Here is a 17,968-nt window from a genome sequence, read left to right on the forward strand (position 1 = left end):
TGGCGAACCCTATTTCGCCTGTCAATTTATTACAATTTCATAAGAGGCATGTCTGCCGTTTGTCATGACAAAGGAGTAGCAGAATAGATGGTTTATTCTGTCTGGATGGGACATGCTACCTTCAAAATAAACCAAAACTTATTGATTATCGGAATGTATCTCCATTTGAAGGCAAAATAAATAAATATTGATAGTTTTTTAATTAAATTCTTGTATGTATTTAAATTAAAAAAAAAAAATTATTATGAAGATAAAAATAAGTATAACGCTCAAGTTAATAGTGGTTATTAGCAAGATACTGTCATATTGAAATACCTCATCATTCACCAAGCCTCAATTTAGTGGAAAATAATTAATAAAATCTATTGTTCCTTGAAATTTATTTCAATTGATTAAATGGAGAATTGATACATACAATTATTGCTAAAAAATTGTGCTCGTGACTAATACTTAGATTATAATAAAAAATAATTCCATATGACTTTTCTTACATAAATTATCAAGTGGAAGTGCAAATTCCAATTTTAAAAGGATAATTTGACCCGTTTATAAACCAAATTTCTTTATCATTTTACAATTTTTCACTTCATACCTGTTCAATGATGAAGTTAAAAAAAATCTGTAAATGAATTAGTTCACAATTTTTAGATTTTAGAGAAGTTTTAATTTTCTAAAGATAAGCATTTGAAGAAGGAAACATTGAAATATAAAACTTTTACGCATCAAATATTGATTTCCCCCCTGTGGAATTAATGTTCTCTTTTGAATAAATCGACAGACAAATTGTTCTTAGGCGACTTCAAATGATAAAACATTCAATCTGCCTTTATTGCTAGTGGATGGCCAGTTAGTTCCAGTTGATTCACTTGTGGCGTTCGGCTTTCCTAACTACTCACTTCCGGGCGTTTCGGCCGTTTAACGTTCGCCTCTCATTACCAAGTCGAGATTCAATCATCAGAGAGCGCCGCGCGTATCTCGATGGTGCGCACGCCAGCTTACTTAGGTGACCCAAACCACCGAGAGAGCTGTAAATATCTGGGTTCAGTCGAGGTTCAAAGTCACTTTGAATGCCGTGGCGCGGCGGCAGGCCCAAAATAGTCCCGATGGGTCCCCTTTCATTACGGCGATAGCAAGAGAAATTAGCCGGCAAATTGGCTTATGTCGCGCTTAATAAGCAGTGCCATTGCTCGGTGGCCTTATAAGCCGGGCCGCGCGCGCACCAATCAGCCTAATAGAGGTGGCCAGCGTTTTTCACTGGCGTTTTCTGCGTCCGTCGCCAGCTGAATTATTTATCGAAATTGAGGCGTCAACCGTTCTGTAATTGAATTTTGCGAGCGCCGAGCCCCCGCTGCCGCCGCCGCCGAGCTTTGGCGACACTCTCTGTTGTTGTTACTCAATCCAAGAGGGCTCGGTGAGATTTTTGATCCGCGGCCAAACGACGGCGCGGTGCGGATAGGGCCGTGGAGAAGAAAACTTGAGAGCAAATCACACAGTCGAGTGCTCACGGCGCTTGTTTGACAAAGCGAGTGGATTCAAGCGGGCCAATCGCTCCAGCGAATGATGAATGAATTACTTCCGTTCGCAAATTTAACAAGAGCAAAGTCTACTCCAACGTTGCACTCTTTCCGTCCAGACTTTCTTTGAACCGATTTGCCGCTTCGATAATTCATTACATTATTAATTCTGTACAATTGAAGCGGAAAATGAGAAAAATTAATAATTATTCTGCACTTGAAAGGTGTTGAGAATTAAAATAATATCCCCTCTTCTAACAAAATTATTCTCTTAACGTTTTTGTTTACATGACGTATATTATGGTGTTCTTTACAGAAAAACACAAGAAATTTTTCCACATACTTGCAGGAAAAGCAGAAGCGAAAAATAAGTGGCGTCAAGAAGGTTAGATCTACTGGAAGAACTTGACGTTGTAAACAAGCTTAATTAATTGAAATAAAACAAATTTAGGCACATTCACAAAACATAACGCCAAAGTTTAGTAAATTTACCATTCTAAAAGTAGCGTATTATTAAAAACAATTACACCTTGATTTAAAATTGAATAACAAAAATCACTAAACACCAGTACATAATTTGATTTGACGGTTGTTTCATTTAGCGTCCTAACACGTTGCTTGTTGCTCTCTCCGGAGCTAATCCCCGTCGACTTCAATTTGACTCAAGATGGATGGTACTCATCTTTCACTAACGACATGCTAATTTTGTTTCAGAAACACACAGTGTCAACGGACGGCAGCGGCCCCCTCGATGTCTACGTTCAGGTGAGAATTTCACAAGGGTTTTTGTTTTGCTTGTTTTTTTTTTGTTACATAATTTTTAAATAGACTGTTAATTGATCCTATTTTTAACTTGCTATTCTAGATAAAATTAATTGCGCTTTGTGGTACTCTATTTTTTGCCTGTCGGCATGATAAAAGTTTTTTATCATGGTTTTGTATCAGCAATTTTAAATAAACAGTTACTTGATCCTAATTTTAAAACTCGCTATTTTAGATAAAGCTAAATGTGGTTTTTGGTAATCTATTTTTGCCCTTCAACACGGCTTAGTCCATTAAAGGCACAAGCGCCCCTAACTGCGTTGACCTTGGACAAGTACTTTGGAACGGTTAGTGATGGTGTTCAGCACCAACGACGCAGTTACGCGGTGCACCAGGGAGTCGAGCATGGATTTATTTGATCGAGTGAAACGCAATTGGCTGCTTCGATTCGACTTTTATTCCCTGGGAACGTAAAAAGGGGGCTTAAAGTGAAATGAAATCGGCGGCAGCCATAACTTTCCTGCTTTTGATGTCAGATTTTGACAAGTATAATTTCCTAGCATAAAATATTTACAGCATAATTTTATATAAAAAAGAACAAAACTTTTTTGTAGCTCTTAAAAATTGCTAGAAATGCACAATTAATTTGTAACCTTTTTAATTTTTGTACCTATTAATAAATTATTCTTTAATAAAAATTAATTCGTATATCAATTTTTTCAATCTTTTGGATTAATAATCTTTATTTAGATCATTTTTCTTAGATTTTCAACGTTTTATCAGAATAAAGCGAGAGAATGTTTTTTAAGTTTCTTTTTTATTCCAGGGTGATCTGCACCAGATGGAAAAGAAGGCACTTTTCCTCACCGTCCACGACCTGGGCACCAACCGTAAGTATTCGTTCCTAAATTCCATCAACTTTGACCTTTGAAAACGCGGCCTGCGGGCGCACCGCATCAGAACATGCGTGAAATTCTTGTTACTCTGAAACGTTTTTTTTTTTTTTTTTAATCCAAACGCAACATCTTTTTTATCCTCCCGGCGCGGAAAATACGACTCAACAGGGAACAATCCGAGAATAAAAGGAGGTGCGGGCGGGACGTCGAAAGTGGTGCTGCATCTAAATTATCTGCCGCGTCGCAGCGCACACTTCCCTGTTATCAGCCTCTGAATTTTTGTCTCGCCCCTTGCAACTGCTCACGCGTAGAGTGAGAACATTCGGGGTGAAATTGAATTTCTTTGTATCTCCGGTATCTTTTTTTAATAGGAGGGACGAAGCGATAAAATTGGACCCGGCGACGGAAAGTTAACTCCAAAACTATTAAAGCCGAATGCGCTTTTTATTTTTTGCCACAGAATAGCTGCGATATCCCCGGTGTTACCGAACATGCATCCTTTCTAGGGCTAATATTAGCGGGCCAAAAGTTTCAAAACATCAACTTCATCATTCTTTAAAACTTAAGCACGAGCTTGTTGCGAGAATTGCTGGAAACACTGCACGGCACGTACTAAAGAAAGCTGCTCTGAATAGGTTTTTTTCTCTCTTGTGTGCAGAGAGGATGCTTACAGCGGTTGCTGTGAGAAAGTTTCTCTGGAAAATTTAGTGCATGATTAGGGAACTTTACTCGGCAATTTATGGACACGAACTTATCGTTAGTCAATATTTTAGCTGATACAGAAAAGCAGCAACGCCGTGTGCGGCTTAATAAATTTTGTCAGCGTTTCTGGCACCACATTCTCCCCGCCCACCACTAAGCGCATCAACGTTTTCATCAAAAGCCCAGATTAACCGCTCATCCGCTTTTTCCTGCCTAAAGTTAGTTACTTCCTTTGTTGGATGTTTACTTTAGCGAGTAAATAATTCAATAGCATTTTCCAATTAAAAATAAAAAGTCTCCTGCTTATAAAGCCACAGGTCTGGATTAATTCTTATGTGTTGCTCGTGCTGACTGCGGGGTCAAATGGCAACTGCGAGCCTTTGCTCAGGCTCGAGTTACCTCTGGCCCTGGGGGTTTGAGTTTGGAAATTTAATTGGGATGCTCAACTCGTCTTGCCTGATGGTGGTGCGAGATCCACCGGCCTCCTCCTCGCCCCCATTATTTTGGGCTCAGCAAAAGGAAACTGCTCGCACGATGGCGGCTCAGCTGTCTAGTGATCAATCATGAAACCTGACGACAGTTTGGATGATTTCCGTGATGATTGATACCAAAAACAGTGGCCCGCAGACGGAATAAAATGACCCAGAAACGGCGGCGTGTCAGTAAACTTTTGCATGAGCGTGCACGCTCCACTTGCTTTGATGGATGTTGTGAAAAATTGCAATGAATTGTAGCACAAGCACAGTCATTACGACTCCTTGTTACGTCCAATCAACACCGCAATTTCCAATTAGCTAATTCATGTGAATATTAAGCTGTGAATTTTTTTTAAAAGAAAACGGCACTCATGGTATAATTATATAATAAAAGAGAAATTGTGGAAATTTTTGATCACTATTTGATTATAATTAATAATTGAGTTCTTTTCACGGAAAATTAAAAATACAATATAATTCATCAATTCATGAATTCACAAAAGCCCAATACTCAATTATAGGATAATAATATCTATTTAAGTTTCCAATTTGTAATCGCTAATAAAATAACTATTGACTTTACAAAGACTTTGTAAAGTTTCCAACCCAGGTTTGAATATATTTTTGTCTAGAAATTTTACTACAGTAAAATTATGTTAGATCGTTTAAAAAATTTATTTCCAATTTACTTCTAAACTGCTTTGAATTTTACAATCGGCGAGCAAAATGTTTTCTTAGATGATAAAAAAAAAATTAAATTTTTTATTCAATTTGTACCTTACACGTTAACGATATTATTATTTATTTATGTTTTCCAAGTGAGATTTTTGCTTCCTTTAACAAGAAATAAAATGAAATTTAATTAAGTAAGCAACACGTCCATTAACGCCGATGGACCGCATCCCTTTGTTCCCACCTGACGTCACCCGCATGATGCGCGCTACTCACACCTGCACTGTACACCTATCCATATAAATTGGCCAGGGGCGCCAGGGGGTTATTGACGAGTGGCTCATCGTGATGGGGGGACGGACCCGCGAGTTTCTGCTGACGTCACTGGCACTTTTCATTCGGCTTTTCGTGCAGCCTGCCCTTCTTCTCCCTAGATGCCCACAATTACATACAAAAGTAGGACCAAAGAAAAACCATTTTATCAAAGCTGACGCTGTGACTTTCAGGAAACTTTTCGAGTCTGACATGTCAGTCAGCAAATTCAGTCAAAACATTTCATCTGTACCAAAGATCAAAGCTTTCATTCAATTAGAGTCTCTCTTTGAAAGACTTTTTAGTGTACATAATGTCAATGGAGCTAATTGCTGGAACATTTTTTTTTAATTTGAATAAATTTGAGATCAACTGGGAATGGGCAAATATAATTTCTGAAGCTTAGGGATTTGAATTAATTCTCAAGATAGAGAAAATTGAAACCATAAAAAGATAAAAAAAATTTATCAATTTGAAAAAAAAAATCAAATTTTTTTTATAATTTTTCGTAAAAATTTTATGGCTTTTTAATTATCAAGACGGGTAAAGCAGGACATCTTTTACCTTAAATTTATTATGTAACATTCGGATGCATTGTAGCAATGGACTTAAAGAACTGCGAGAAGAAAATCGGGCTTCCAACACATATCTCTGCCAGAGGGCTAAAAAAATGGGCAGAACGTGAGTGTTCTGTGTCCGCTCGGCGTATGACAGGCAGTCTTTTCCTGCCAGACGTCATGGCAGATGACAAAATACACACAGCATCTGCTCTAGCCGCGTGTATTGCTAAACAAAAGGGTCCACCGGCTGCTTTCGTGGACAAATCCTTGACACGAGCCACCAGAAATAATGGCATGCTGATTTATTCAAACCGAAATTACTCATGCGCGATTCTGAAGCTCTGCAAAAACATCCTCGGGCGCAGTTTGCAACAAAGGTGCGGAGGAATGCGTTGTTCTCAGTCATAATTAAATTGGAAATTAATTAACAATTGACTTAAGCGCCGCGCCGCACAATGGAGACGACGTTGTACATTTTTGATCTACACACATTAGTCGTGATGATGTTTTAACGAATAAACCCTTTCGCTCCCTCGGTGCTAACAAAGTGACGTGTAATCGATACGTACCTGGTGCGCGGCTGAATAATAAGGAACGCGCGGGAATCGAATTACAACAATACTGTCTTGTAGCGCGCGTGGCTTATCGAGTTAATCAATGGGTTGGAACTCGCAAGCAGGGCACAGCCAGTGTCTCACTCAGTTCGACTAACGCTCGCCAGTTTGCACTTGTGAAAATTTAATTTCCTATCACACCTCGCCAACAATATTGAGCGTGGCAGCTGCAACTTTGAATAATTTAATTCCACGAGCTTTCAGTTAAACTGTGTGGATTATGTCTTTGCCTTGCTATAAGCTCTGATCTATAATCGTTCATTTTTACATTATCAGAAAATTCAAAACAAATAACAGAAAATATAAGCGAATCCATTTTTTGGATTTGCCTCTGGCACAATTTTAAAAATCGTACTTTATTATTGAAGAAACAAAAATGATTTTAATGCAAGAAAAAATCTTTTTCTTGTTCTAAATTTAGTTGCATTAATTTTATTTTTGATGTAGAATGCGTTTAAATTTCCACCAATAAAATTAATTTCAAGTATCAGCTAATTAAATCACGTTTGTGCATAATATGTAATATTTTTAACCGTTTTCAAGAGACATGGTTTTTTTATTATTATTAATATGTCTAGAAGTTTCTCACAAAATTTTATTATACCCCATCATAAGTTAAGAGGGTGGGTTTATTCTGAACAAAGAATGAAATTTGATCAGACTGACACAAAGGCGTTCCTATTTCATGGGAAAAGAATCGTATTATTTAGTCTATTATTTGCCCTAGTTGACCTTTTGCTGAATGATTAAGTCTGGAGATTTTTCTCCACCAGCATTCTGAGAATCCGCCAGCTGCGAAATGTTTAAAGAGGTGTATCCATTTCCGCAATTTATTTATTGTCTTGACAAAACATTTGGAGTTGCGCGGCGCCTGTGTCACTCACCCTGCCTTTCTCCGTCCGCCCTTTCTTACTTACATTAGTCGTACAAATCCAATTTGGGCTGGTATACAAGGGGCAAAATCGGTCTTCTCTACATTAAGAGTCTTTGTTGGTTTGGGGGATTCGACGGAGCTTTTAATAACGTCAGCGTAATCCTTGTGAGCCCTTGTTAAATAAAGATGTGTCTTTTTGGCCGAGATGAGATGAGCTGGAAAGTTTTCTAAATCATCTCGATGAGAATATAAGGTTGTTACTTTTTATTGTATGCTCCACGAGCTCATCAGACTATTACGGAAGCAATTGAAAAGGAGATTGCTTAATTTTTCATTTGGCTCGAGAAGTCCGGAAATGAGGCAAACGTGTGCGTGTTGGTCCTCCCTCTGTCGCTTTCGCCCCGGCAAGGCACGTCATTTATAAATGTATATCAACTCGCCTTCTTGCAGTTCAAGACCTTTTCAGAACAAGTCGTATAATGAAACTGTTTCAACTTTCTTTGTACAAACACACGTTCAGACTTTACGGACGGAAACTTTAACGGCCATTTCACTGCTCCGTAGTCCGTGTGCTGGTTCGTAGAATTATTAAAGGACTCTATCAGTGTACACAAGAGAAGTTTTAGATTGGAAGTCTCTTCCTTCGCGTCCATTTGCTACACGACAAGAACAGGTGCGCCGAAAAGGTGTAAACACTGCGCTACTTATTTTTGCCGGGCGCTAAAAGCAGAGTCGGACGGAAAAGTAGCAGAAGTGCTCGGCGAGTAAATCAAAGAAAAGGCGTTTAACTGCCAAGTCGTTTGAATCACGTGTCTTTACGGACACGTTCGAGAAGGTTGTTTATTCTGCAAGTGCGACATAGACATGCTGGAAGTCTTTAAATTTCGAGAAACGACTCTTTCAGTTTATTTTTACCGCGAACACGCCGCCACCATAATTTAAATCCCGTCTTTTGCTGTGAATTTCTGGCCCAGAGGCTGCAATTCGTTGGCTTAATGTACGATTTTTGAGTCAAGAAGATTTTTATACAAATTGCTTTTGTGTTACAAAGTTCTAGAAAGGTGAAGAGATAAAAAAAATCGATAAAAATTGGGGAAAACGGAGTTTATTGACAAAACGCTCAAGGCGTCGAAAGGGTTGTAAGTGTGATAGGACGCATAACCATAAATAATAAAAGACGCGTTATTTTTATCAGTAAAAAGATTATATACTGTTGTGGGTTGGACAGATAATTATCTCAAGATTAAAATTAACAATAGATGATGGTAAATAAATTTTTTACGACTAGCATTTTAAACGATTCCTTGTTTATTTATTCATTCTCTATTTGATACACAGTCAAGAATACAGAAATTTATTTTAATTTAGATTAAAATTGTAATGTTAATTAAAAGTTTTAATAAACCTTTTCTCATGGGAATTTTTAATTTCAAATAAAAAATATACTACCAAAATAAATAAATACTAGCCCGAAAATGATGACGTAGTCGAAACTTTGACAGTGGAAGTGCCGCGGTGTGCGTTATGATTAATTTGCGGTTGCATTCCACGTGCCTGGCGGTCCGGATGGCCGAGATTAAAGTGGCTTGCAACTTGCAAAGGGCGAAAAATTCCCGCATCGTCCCCTCAACTGCCGGCGCCACCCCCGCAAGCAATTTTTTGCGCCCTCTCTCTCCAGTGAGCGATGATGGTCACGTGAGTTTTCTGGTCGGCCTAAATAAAGAAGGAGCAGCACTCGCGAAAAATTATTTCCTCTTGCGGCCTCTTATGCTCCAGCGCGCGTCTTGGCCAAAATTATTGCTAAGTGGAATAGCAGGTGTTGCAGAGGCGAATATTTTATGAGAACGGCGCCGTTTCTTATTTTTTTCTTCTTCTCATTCATCCCCTTTGGATTTATCTGGACCGCTGAATTTATTTCTTTGCTCGTCGGCATCTCCGGGGCGCCGTTCTTATTGCCGCTGACGACGGACCGCAATTTTGTCCCCCCACGGAATGAAGAGAAATGATGGTTCTGAAATAAATTATTTCGCGCTGCACCTACTCCCCGGGTGCTCTTTCGGCCGCGCTTGAGCAATGAGAATTTACCGTCGAGCACTCGCCTTTTTGCAAAGGCCACGCGGCCGCCGGTGTGTAGCGTGACCTTTCGTCATTCGTCTGCTGACCTGCCGGCTAGAAGCACCCCATCTTGCGAATTTCAAATAAAGGTTCTCCCAGAAAAAAGATGCCCGACTTACGAGGTCTTTCTTTGTTTGCTATAGAGCTTGGAAAAATGAGCCAGGAGCGTTTATCGTTATAAAATTTTCCCGATTTTTTTTTAAATAAAATTATCTGACATATTTTGAAAATGTTGATGGTAATTTTCAAATATTTTGTTTCAAAAAAATTTCAATTTATTTCATTTTTAAAGTAAAAAATTTCTATGTAATGATAAAAAAAAACAATAATTAAAAAAAAGGTAGAATATAATTTTAAACATTTTGACGTGATTTATAATCAAATATTTGGAATTTTCTGCATCTCTATTTCTTATTAAAATCTCGGTCAATTTTTTCACTTCACTGTAACAGAAAAAGTTTCACTTGAGATGCATTATAGAGAAGACGAAAAATCTGATGTTACAAAAGTTTCGATGTAGCATCAAAGAATAATCATTTTGCCGCACTTGAAGTGGAAAGTTGCTCACATTCGTTGCATATTGCAACACAGTGTATGCCGCTTTCATATTTGTCAAACACTCACAGAAGTCTTTCGCTTTTTTTCCATCTCCTCTGGGGCTGCAACTCTCATATTGCGAGCGGCAACGTTTTTTTATGTAAAACGAATTCCGACCGCCACTCTGGGCGAGAACACGAGGAAAATAATTTAAATTTCAAATTCGCCTTGGTGCTCCTGCCACACTCGCATGTCTGGCGAGAGTGAGAGTGGAATTTTTTTTAGCACAATTCAATTGTGACAAAAAAATGGTTTGCTCATGGTCAGCGTGTGAGTCGAGAAAAAAGGGCCTTTATTCCAAATGAAATTAATCCAGTGCTCGTGATGGCGAGACTCTTTCAAGCCTCCATTCTACCTTTCGGTTCCAAGGCAGCCTCGTAAAAAATAAAGAAGGGAAAAGAAACACCTCTTTGCTGTTATCTCTCCTCCCGCCTGGAGATTTTCCATCTCTGCGCTCCAAAGAGCACCGGCATAATCGAGATACTAGGCAAGGAAAATGCTTGCCAAAATTCAAATGACCCATTTGCTCTTTCGCAATATTTTACAAAAAATTACGATGAGCTTGAATGAAGTCTGCCTTAATGGTGGATTCTACTTCAAGTAAGATATTACTGGAGTGCTGTCATCGGATTGCTTGACCTGTTTTCACTGAAAGAAAACATTGCAGTGGCACAATAACTAGCGATCTATTCTTGTCTTCATAACAAAAGCACCATGCACAAATTACTCCGGTCTTCATTTCTCTCTAATATTGTTTTGATCTATTATTAAAAAAAATGTATACTTACATCTATATAGGAAAAATAGTTGAGAATTTGGTACAAATATTTTGTATTTTTGTTCACTTTGTACTTATCGTGAACTTACTTTTTTTTCAGACTCCAGCTTCCACGACTTTGTGAACCACCCATGCATGTGCGAGATCAAGGAACGCTCCGTTTTCATCCACGTCGACGTACCTGGACAGGAGGACAATGCCCCAGATCTTTCAAAAGAGTAAGTCCATCAAAGCTATCGATTTTTCATTGACATCGGAGTATTATTTATGAAAAATGCCAAAAATCATTTGGTTTCATTTCCTTGGCATGGAAGAAATTCTTAACGTTTTTGACAAATCTGCAAAAAGCTTTCCACTTTTCCTATAATATATCAAATTCATCAAAACGATATCGCAGCTGCACAAACGCGCCTAGGCCTGTCGAAACTTTCTTTTCGTTTACACTAGTCTTCCCCTTCGACACGCCTCTTTTTTGTAGGAAAAGTTTTGCGCGCCCGGATTAATAGCGTAACTTTTTGGAGCAAAATGGGCCAAAAATGTAAGCCCCTTTCTAGGTCGCGGTATGCAACGCGCAGCACACCTTTGCCCGACCAATTGCCTACCTACCGCAGCTCACGTTTCCATTACTTTGCTCCGACGTTCTGTAACCATAAATACAGACCTCCGCGACAAAATATTGCTTTGTTAAATTTTTATGCTTAAACCAGACAAAAATATAGTTGCAAAAAATAATGAAAGTTTCACGAAAAACAAATTTTAATTCTCATTTATAATTTATTTTACAGGAAAATGATTTAATTTAAATGAATACAAATTAATTTAATTAATAAAGTCAGATTTAATGAGAAGAATTAAAATTGCATTTCATTTTATTACCTTATTTTATGACCCTAAATTTTCTTAATCCGCAGCTTCAACTTCCCGACAATGGCGACCCTGGGCGAGGATTTGGTCACAGTTCTCGATTACCTGCACGTCAAGTACATCATCGGTCTGGGCGAGGGTGCTGGAGCAAATGCACTTGCCCGCTTCGCCATAGCTCATCCCTCGAGGTGTCTCGGCCTGATTCTGATCAACTGCACAGGCTCAGCTGCTTCTGTGATGGACCACTTTAAGGACAAAGTACAACTCCCTTATCATTAACTTGCTTGCAAACAAACGAGAGGACGTTAATTTCCCTCTATTTCAGTTTATGAACTGGAAGAGCAGCCAAGTTTCGCAGAGCGCCGAGGACTACTTGGTGTTCCACAAATTTGGCCACGTAAGTTCAACTCCGTGGCTCTTATTTCCCTGATATAACTTATTTTGGAAACTTAACTGAGATACTTGTTTCAGTAATTGACTGTGTCGTCGTCGCATTTCCGTTCTCTTTTTTTTTATAATTTGAGATTTTATACTTGCACAGCATTTTGCATTTTAATTTTTGCATGGGAGCTATTTTTATTTTTTAAACCAAAAAGCATGGTCGTAAGAAATCGCTACTTTAACCAATTAATTTACTTTGATTTACGTTTCATTTTTATTTTGCATTTCAATTTCGCGCTTATTTTTATTTGAAAAACATTCGATTTCCCTTCTGGTTTACTTTGATGTTGTACATTGTAATTTTTTATTTTTATTTTTTACCCAGAACTTTTTTTGCTGCGTCATGATTTTCGATTTCTCTTTGATATCTAATTGTGACGTGATTGTTGTTGATTTCTCTTAATTCCATGTTAAAACTCTGATTGGTGGGATTAATTTTCCAATTGCAACAACAGGTACTTGAGGTAATTACCAACCGACCGAATCAGAGGTCACATCTGTTATGTGTTATGATTAATATTATTTTTTACTCAATGTTCTAGATTTTAGACAAAAAACAATATATCTCTTGAAAAGTGACATGTGACTAACTGAGAAATTTAGACGTAGTTAGTTCAGCTCATTGTTAGGAGCATGAAAAACCTGCATCACCTTCTGCACTGAATCTTCCTCTCAATGTTTTACTTTTTACTCGGGTGTGCTGTGATTTTATTATTTTCAAGGAGATACTTAAGCATTATCTTGATAATATTATTGTGTTTTAATATTACGTGATTAGTGATAAATTTTATCACTTGGATAAGGCAAAGATATTTTCACTCTCATTGCGCCTATAGCAACCAACAATAATACAGTTATATATCTACCTCACTTTCCAACGACCCTAATTTTTATTAAATAATTATTACTAATTTCAGTCTTGATTCTCCTTTTTCAACAAACTTTTCAAAAAACTGTTCAAAGCACTTGAAACAAAAGTTAATAATATGCTAGTGACTTTTATTACGCATGCTAGATAATTCAGCAGCATTAAGTACATAAAACAGATTTGCTGCAAAAATTGCCATTTGGCTCGCTATCTATCGATCCATTTCATTCAGCTAGCAATCAAAAGAGCTTTTGTCTTGCATCATACTTCATTTTTCTTCCAGCCTACACATATAATACAGCAGCAGTGATTGAGCCTCCACAATGTTTAGCTTTTCATAGTTCTGTCAACGCTAATTTTTGTTCAAATTTAAAAATATATACACACATAAACTTTCCACATTTTCAACCACACACTTGCTCTCTATCTCTCATCAACTCTTCTGATTTTTATATTTCACTGTGATGCAATGAGAATTTTTTTGTCTGGGTGGTCTCATTATTAAAAAAAAATTTAATTGATCATCCTAATTGGATAAATTTTTCACAGCAACTGGACAACTCCACAGAAAGTGACAAAGATAAGGTGATCCAGGAATACCAGAACCGATTGCGCCAAGCCATCAACCCCAAAAACCTGAAACTCTACGTCAACTCGTTCCTCAAGTAGACAACGAGCGCTGCTGCGTTTTTGTACTGGTTTTAATTGGAGCTACTTTTTGCAGTCGCAAGGACATGCCTGCAAAGAGCATCAAGGCCGACGTGTTGTTGGTGACTGGAGAGAGAGGTTCGTTTGCAGCTGCCGTCGAGAAGCTGCACGCCAACTTGGACAAGAGCAAGGCTACAATGCTCAAAATTGATCGCGTCGGTGATGTCATGCTGGAGGCTGTAAGTATGATGATGCTGCAATATAATAAAAGGCTCTCTGATATTTGCATATAAGTGACGTTAAAAGTTAAAAAAAATTTAAGCTTATGCAAACATAAATATTTTTTGGGTCAAAATTACTTCATATTATTCTACTATTAATTATTTTTCTTTTTTAATTTCCTGAAGTTATGGAACATTTTAATTTTTTTCACCATAAATTATTATGCATTTTTAATTTTTTTTTTTTTAATTACATTAATTTTTTTTTCATTTTTTCAGCCTGAAAAGTTAGCCCAGAGCATCCTGCTGTTCTGCAAGGGCCAAGGTCAGCTAACTTCAATCACAATGCCTGGAGTGGAGAGACAAAGAACCTTCTCCGGCAGCTCTGCGGATGGTGAAGGACGCACCAGACGCCTTAGCCGAGGCATGAGCATGGAGGAGTATGACAAGCCCAACATTAGACGACTATCCATCACCACCCCTGGCCCTCTCCCTCAACTGCCACGTTCTGATTAAAGATATAACAGCAGATTCACTCGATATAACACTGGATGGATTTTTACCCCGAGGACGCAAAAAGAAAATGTATCGAGCCACACGAAAATCCAACATACAAAACAAACTCGCCAGAAAAGATCCTTTTAAATTTGAATGATTCTCGCAATCAAGATAAATTCTTAACCGCAGTCCTAAAAAAACAGCAACCACACTCTCATAGAAATATTAATTATTTATAATTCAAGAGACCAGCAGGTAGCTAAAATTGAGAAAAGCTTTCAGAAAAAACAAATGAAATATATTGTTATGATAATGTATTAACACTATTATTTTAAAGACGTTGTACCTATGAAAATTATTCTAATTCAGCACACTGTAGAGAGTTGGAAATTGTAAAAAAAAAAATATAACTAACCTAAAGCGCCCAGAGTAAATGTCATTGTTGAGCATAAAAAATAAATTAACAGCAGTTGTTGCGTTTAAGAGGGAGCACGTTTAAAACAATTAATTAAAGAGTGGTTTAATCTTAAGATAAACAAGCGTATTTTTTTTGCGATTTAGCACTGTAGGGAATGCATAATGAGAGGTTTCGTTGCTAGAATTAGAGTCGCGAACTGGCTTGTTTTGCACCATGAAAGAAAATGAAAGCCTATGTTACACACACACGCTTCTATGCAAGTACACACAGAAACTTTAAAGAAAATTATTAATGGAAGATCCCTTATCTTTGTATGTTCGTGTTGGTGTTTGGCAGCAATAGAGGCCACCTTTGTGAATGTCGCGTAGATGAGTTTTTCGTGCAAATTATTTGATTGGCTTGTAACACTCCCATAAATTGAAAATCTGCATACAAAAAAGTTCTTTTTCGTAGCATTTCTTCCTTTAAATCGAAGGTTCCGCCATTACTCACAATTTTCAACAAGCCTATAGGTGCCTGATCATTCTAAAAGAGCTAGATGAAAGGGAAGATGAAGCAATCATTTTATTGTCTTGAAAATTATTAAATATTGTATTCTATATCTTGTACATGTCCTACCAATTATAGATTATTTCGTTCAATAAAATGTATTTTGAACACAGAGTGTTAGTGCAGTTTTAGTTATGAATGAAACTAAAGTAAGTCTTGCATTATATCTTACGAGATTTATTTTATATTCCATCGGTGTACATAAAGGCTCCATTACAATTATTTTTTTTCTTGGCATGTTGCCAGCAAATCTCTGGAAGTGATGTTGATATTATGCAACCAGAGCACATTTTTGTTAAATGAGAGACATTAAAAGAGGACGCCATCAATTTTAGGTATTGAAATTAAATTAAGCATAAATTCCTTGCTTAAAATACTGAAAGTATGTAAGACTGCCTCTTGTTATTCAGAACAATATTGTAATTGGAAAGAGGCAAGACAACTGAATTTAAAAGGGAAAACATCAAATTAGGGTAAAACTTATCATTACAAAAATGTTGAAAGTATGAACTTAAATTTGTCAATCCATTTAACGGAGTGTAGAGTATTTACGACAGCATTTTTTTTTATTACTGTTGATTTTCTTAATTAGATCGTTTATCAGCGTTAAAGTCTGCTGCTGGCAGATCAGATTAATGGACATATTGAGAAGATCAACCGAAATAGGCACAGAGAGAAACTTGAAGGAAACAACATCTCAGTCAAGGGACAGATAAGTAAGATAAGAGCACAAATCTCTGTACGTTTTGCTTCCTCTGAAATGCATCGGAGTTTAAATGCTGAAGTTGCTCCTTACTTTGGTTTTGTTTCTTGGTCAGTCACAAATCGGATGAAAACGTTATTCTCGGTGGCCGTGTCCACTTTGTCCTCTTGCTCGTAGAGGTACGAACAGGCAATGGCAAGTGCAGAACCTGCAATAATTTCAGATTTTAATATCCAGGGCACAATTCTCAATGAAGAGCAAAACAAACCATCACTGCTGAAGCATAACGAAGCAACGGACGTAGGATACGGATGAAATTGGCACAGACGTTTCTTGTTGAATCCGTCCCAGACGTTAACATATCCATCGGATCCGCCCGTGGCAAAAGTGTTGTACGAGTTGTGAAAACTGATTAGAAAGTTGATGAAATTAGAACAAATCAGAACAAATGTCGTAAAACGTACCTAATGGCGTTAACAGGATATATTTTCTCGATGCCACCCTCTTTGATCCTATGGCACTTGAACGCATATTTCTTCTTCTGCACTTCTGGATCAGTGTCCAGGTACTCGACAGCTACTCTTCCTTCTATACTGCTCAGTGCATATCCCTTGGTTTGGAAATATGGAATTAATTCTGCAAGACTTCCATAAAGGTAAAATCTACCTGCTTATTTGGGAAGCATCTTATGCATCTGGTTTGGTACTTTAGACTGGACTCTCTCCTTTGCGTTGGAACTCCCATGTTCCTGAGATCCCAAACAAGCACCTTAATAAGCAAAATGATTAGTCTTTGCAAATTAAAGCAAACCAAATCTTTACTTTTCTGCCAGCCGTGCCCACAACCAGGAGCTCCCCGCAAAGACTAGCAGTGTACACTCTTTCTTGCTGCTGGTACGTCCCAGTGCACCTCGGCGTTCTTGGGTCCCAGGTTTTGATTGTGTGATCCCAACTGCCTGTTACGACTCCATTTATCTCCGAGCAATAGTCTACGGTTCGGATCGCACCATCGTGACTACCCAGCACCATTTCTAAAGTCATATTTAAGTTGCAAAAAAACTAAAGCAAACATAAAGTTTTCCTCTCATACCACTACTACTGTTCAAGTCGTACATTTTCAAAGTTTGATCCAACCCTCCACTGAAAGAATGCACTGCGTCCTGAAAGCAAAAAGTTTGAAAAGTTTACAAATAATGTACTTGACAGGAATTTAATTTTGATACTGACCTGAAAGCAGACGTCAAGAACAGGCATAGGGTGGTTGTACTTGAGCCTCATGGTGGTCGTTTCGACATCGTAAAGCCGAACAGTGCAGTCCCACGACGAAACCAGCAAAAACTTAGCTGCGTTCGGGCCAAACTGCACCGACGAGATGCCATCGTCTGGAGGATTTTTCAGCTTGAATTCCGTTCTGCTCTCGACCATGGTGATCTTTTTCCAAGAAAATGCAAGGTTAAGATTTAGCTTCGAGTCAGGATGAAGATAAAAAAGGCTTTAATATACCTCAACTCGGGCCGAAATAAAATCGACGACAAAAGCTGAACCGCGCCAGCTGTGTTATTCAATCTTTTGGCGGTCGCCTGTGAAGAAGCCGCTCGTCCCGTGGTTGGTCGATCACGCCTGGGGCGGATCAATAAAAGCGCGGCAGCGAACGAATAAACAATTTTGACTTGTATGGCGGGAGAACCATGCGTTCATTAAATTTTGGAAAATTATGGAATTGTTTAAGGATGTTCTATTGTAGCGCGCGTGTACACGCAGACAGTATTTAAATAAAATAAAATATAAAAAATGTAACGGGGAGGCTCAGAGTAAAATTTAATTTGAAATTCATTTATGTACTCATTTCTCATTTATTAAATAATACAATTCTAAAAGAAAAAACTT

At 37.9% G+C, this 17,968-nt stretch overlaps 2 protein-coding genes across 5 annotated transcripts in view; one reads left to right on the forward strand and one right to left on the reverse strand.

The window, feature by feature from the left end:
• The window catches only part of LOC132203724 (uncharacterized protein ZK1073.1), a 33,621-nt gene extending 18,128 nt beyond the window's left edge, over positions 1 to 15,493 (forward strand). For 3 of the 4 annotated variants that reach the window (XM_059631839.1, XM_059631750.1, XM_059632016.1), the window contains exons 2-9: positions 2,229 to 2,279; positions 3,103 to 3,166; positions 10,973 to 11,090; positions 11,784 to 11,994; positions 12,062 to 12,133; positions 13,595 to 13,710; positions 13,770 to 13,932; positions 14,194 to 15,493. In XM_059631839.1, coding sequence (XP_059487822.1) covers positions 2,229 to 2,279; positions 3,103 to 3,166; positions 10,973 to 11,090; positions 11,784 to 11,994; positions 12,062 to 12,133; positions 13,595 to 13,710; positions 13,770 to 13,932; positions 14,194 to 14,430 — 1,032 coding nt within the window. In that variant the 3' untranslated portion in view covers positions 14,431 to 15,493. Of the gene's footprint in view, positions 1 to 1,830; positions 1,900 to 2,228; positions 2,280 to 3,102; positions 3,167 to 10,972; positions 11,091 to 11,783; positions 11,995 to 12,061; positions 12,134 to 13,594; positions 13,711 to 13,769; positions 13,933 to 14,193 lie in introns of all 4 variants that reach the window. The other variant, XM_059631930.1, reaches the window with a different exon arrangement.
• A 37-nt stretch (positions 15,494 to 15,530) lies between these two features.
• Positions 15,531 to 17,715, reverse strand: LOC132203926 (mitotic checkpoint protein BUB3). The gene is made up of 8 exons (XM_059632133.1): positions 17,585 to 17,715; positions 17,309 to 17,512; positions 17,172 to 17,241; positions 16,904 to 17,112; positions 16,749 to 16,850; positions 16,547 to 16,692; positions 16,351 to 16,490; positions 15,531 to 16,290 (listed from the first exon to the last, which is right to left on the reverse strand). Exons 2-8 carry the CDS (start codon positions 17,504 to 17,506, stop codon positions 16,172 to 16,174), a joined length of 984 nt encoding a protein of 327 aa, XP_059488116.1. The 5' UTR covers positions 17,507 to 17,512; positions 17,585 to 17,715; the 3' UTR covers positions 15,531 to 16,171.
• Between the last annotated feature and the right edge of the window lie 253 nt (positions 17,716 to 17,968).

This window comes from Neocloeon triangulifer, unplaced genomic scaffold (assembly GCF_031216515.1).
Source record: "Neocloeon triangulifer isolate White Clay Creek 2 clone unplaced genomic scaffold, ASM3121651v1 ptg000001l, whole genome shotgun sequence".
NCBI classification, from domain to species: Eukaryota; Metazoa; Arthropoda; class Insecta; order Ephemeroptera; family Baetidae; genus Neocloeon; species Neocloeon triangulifer.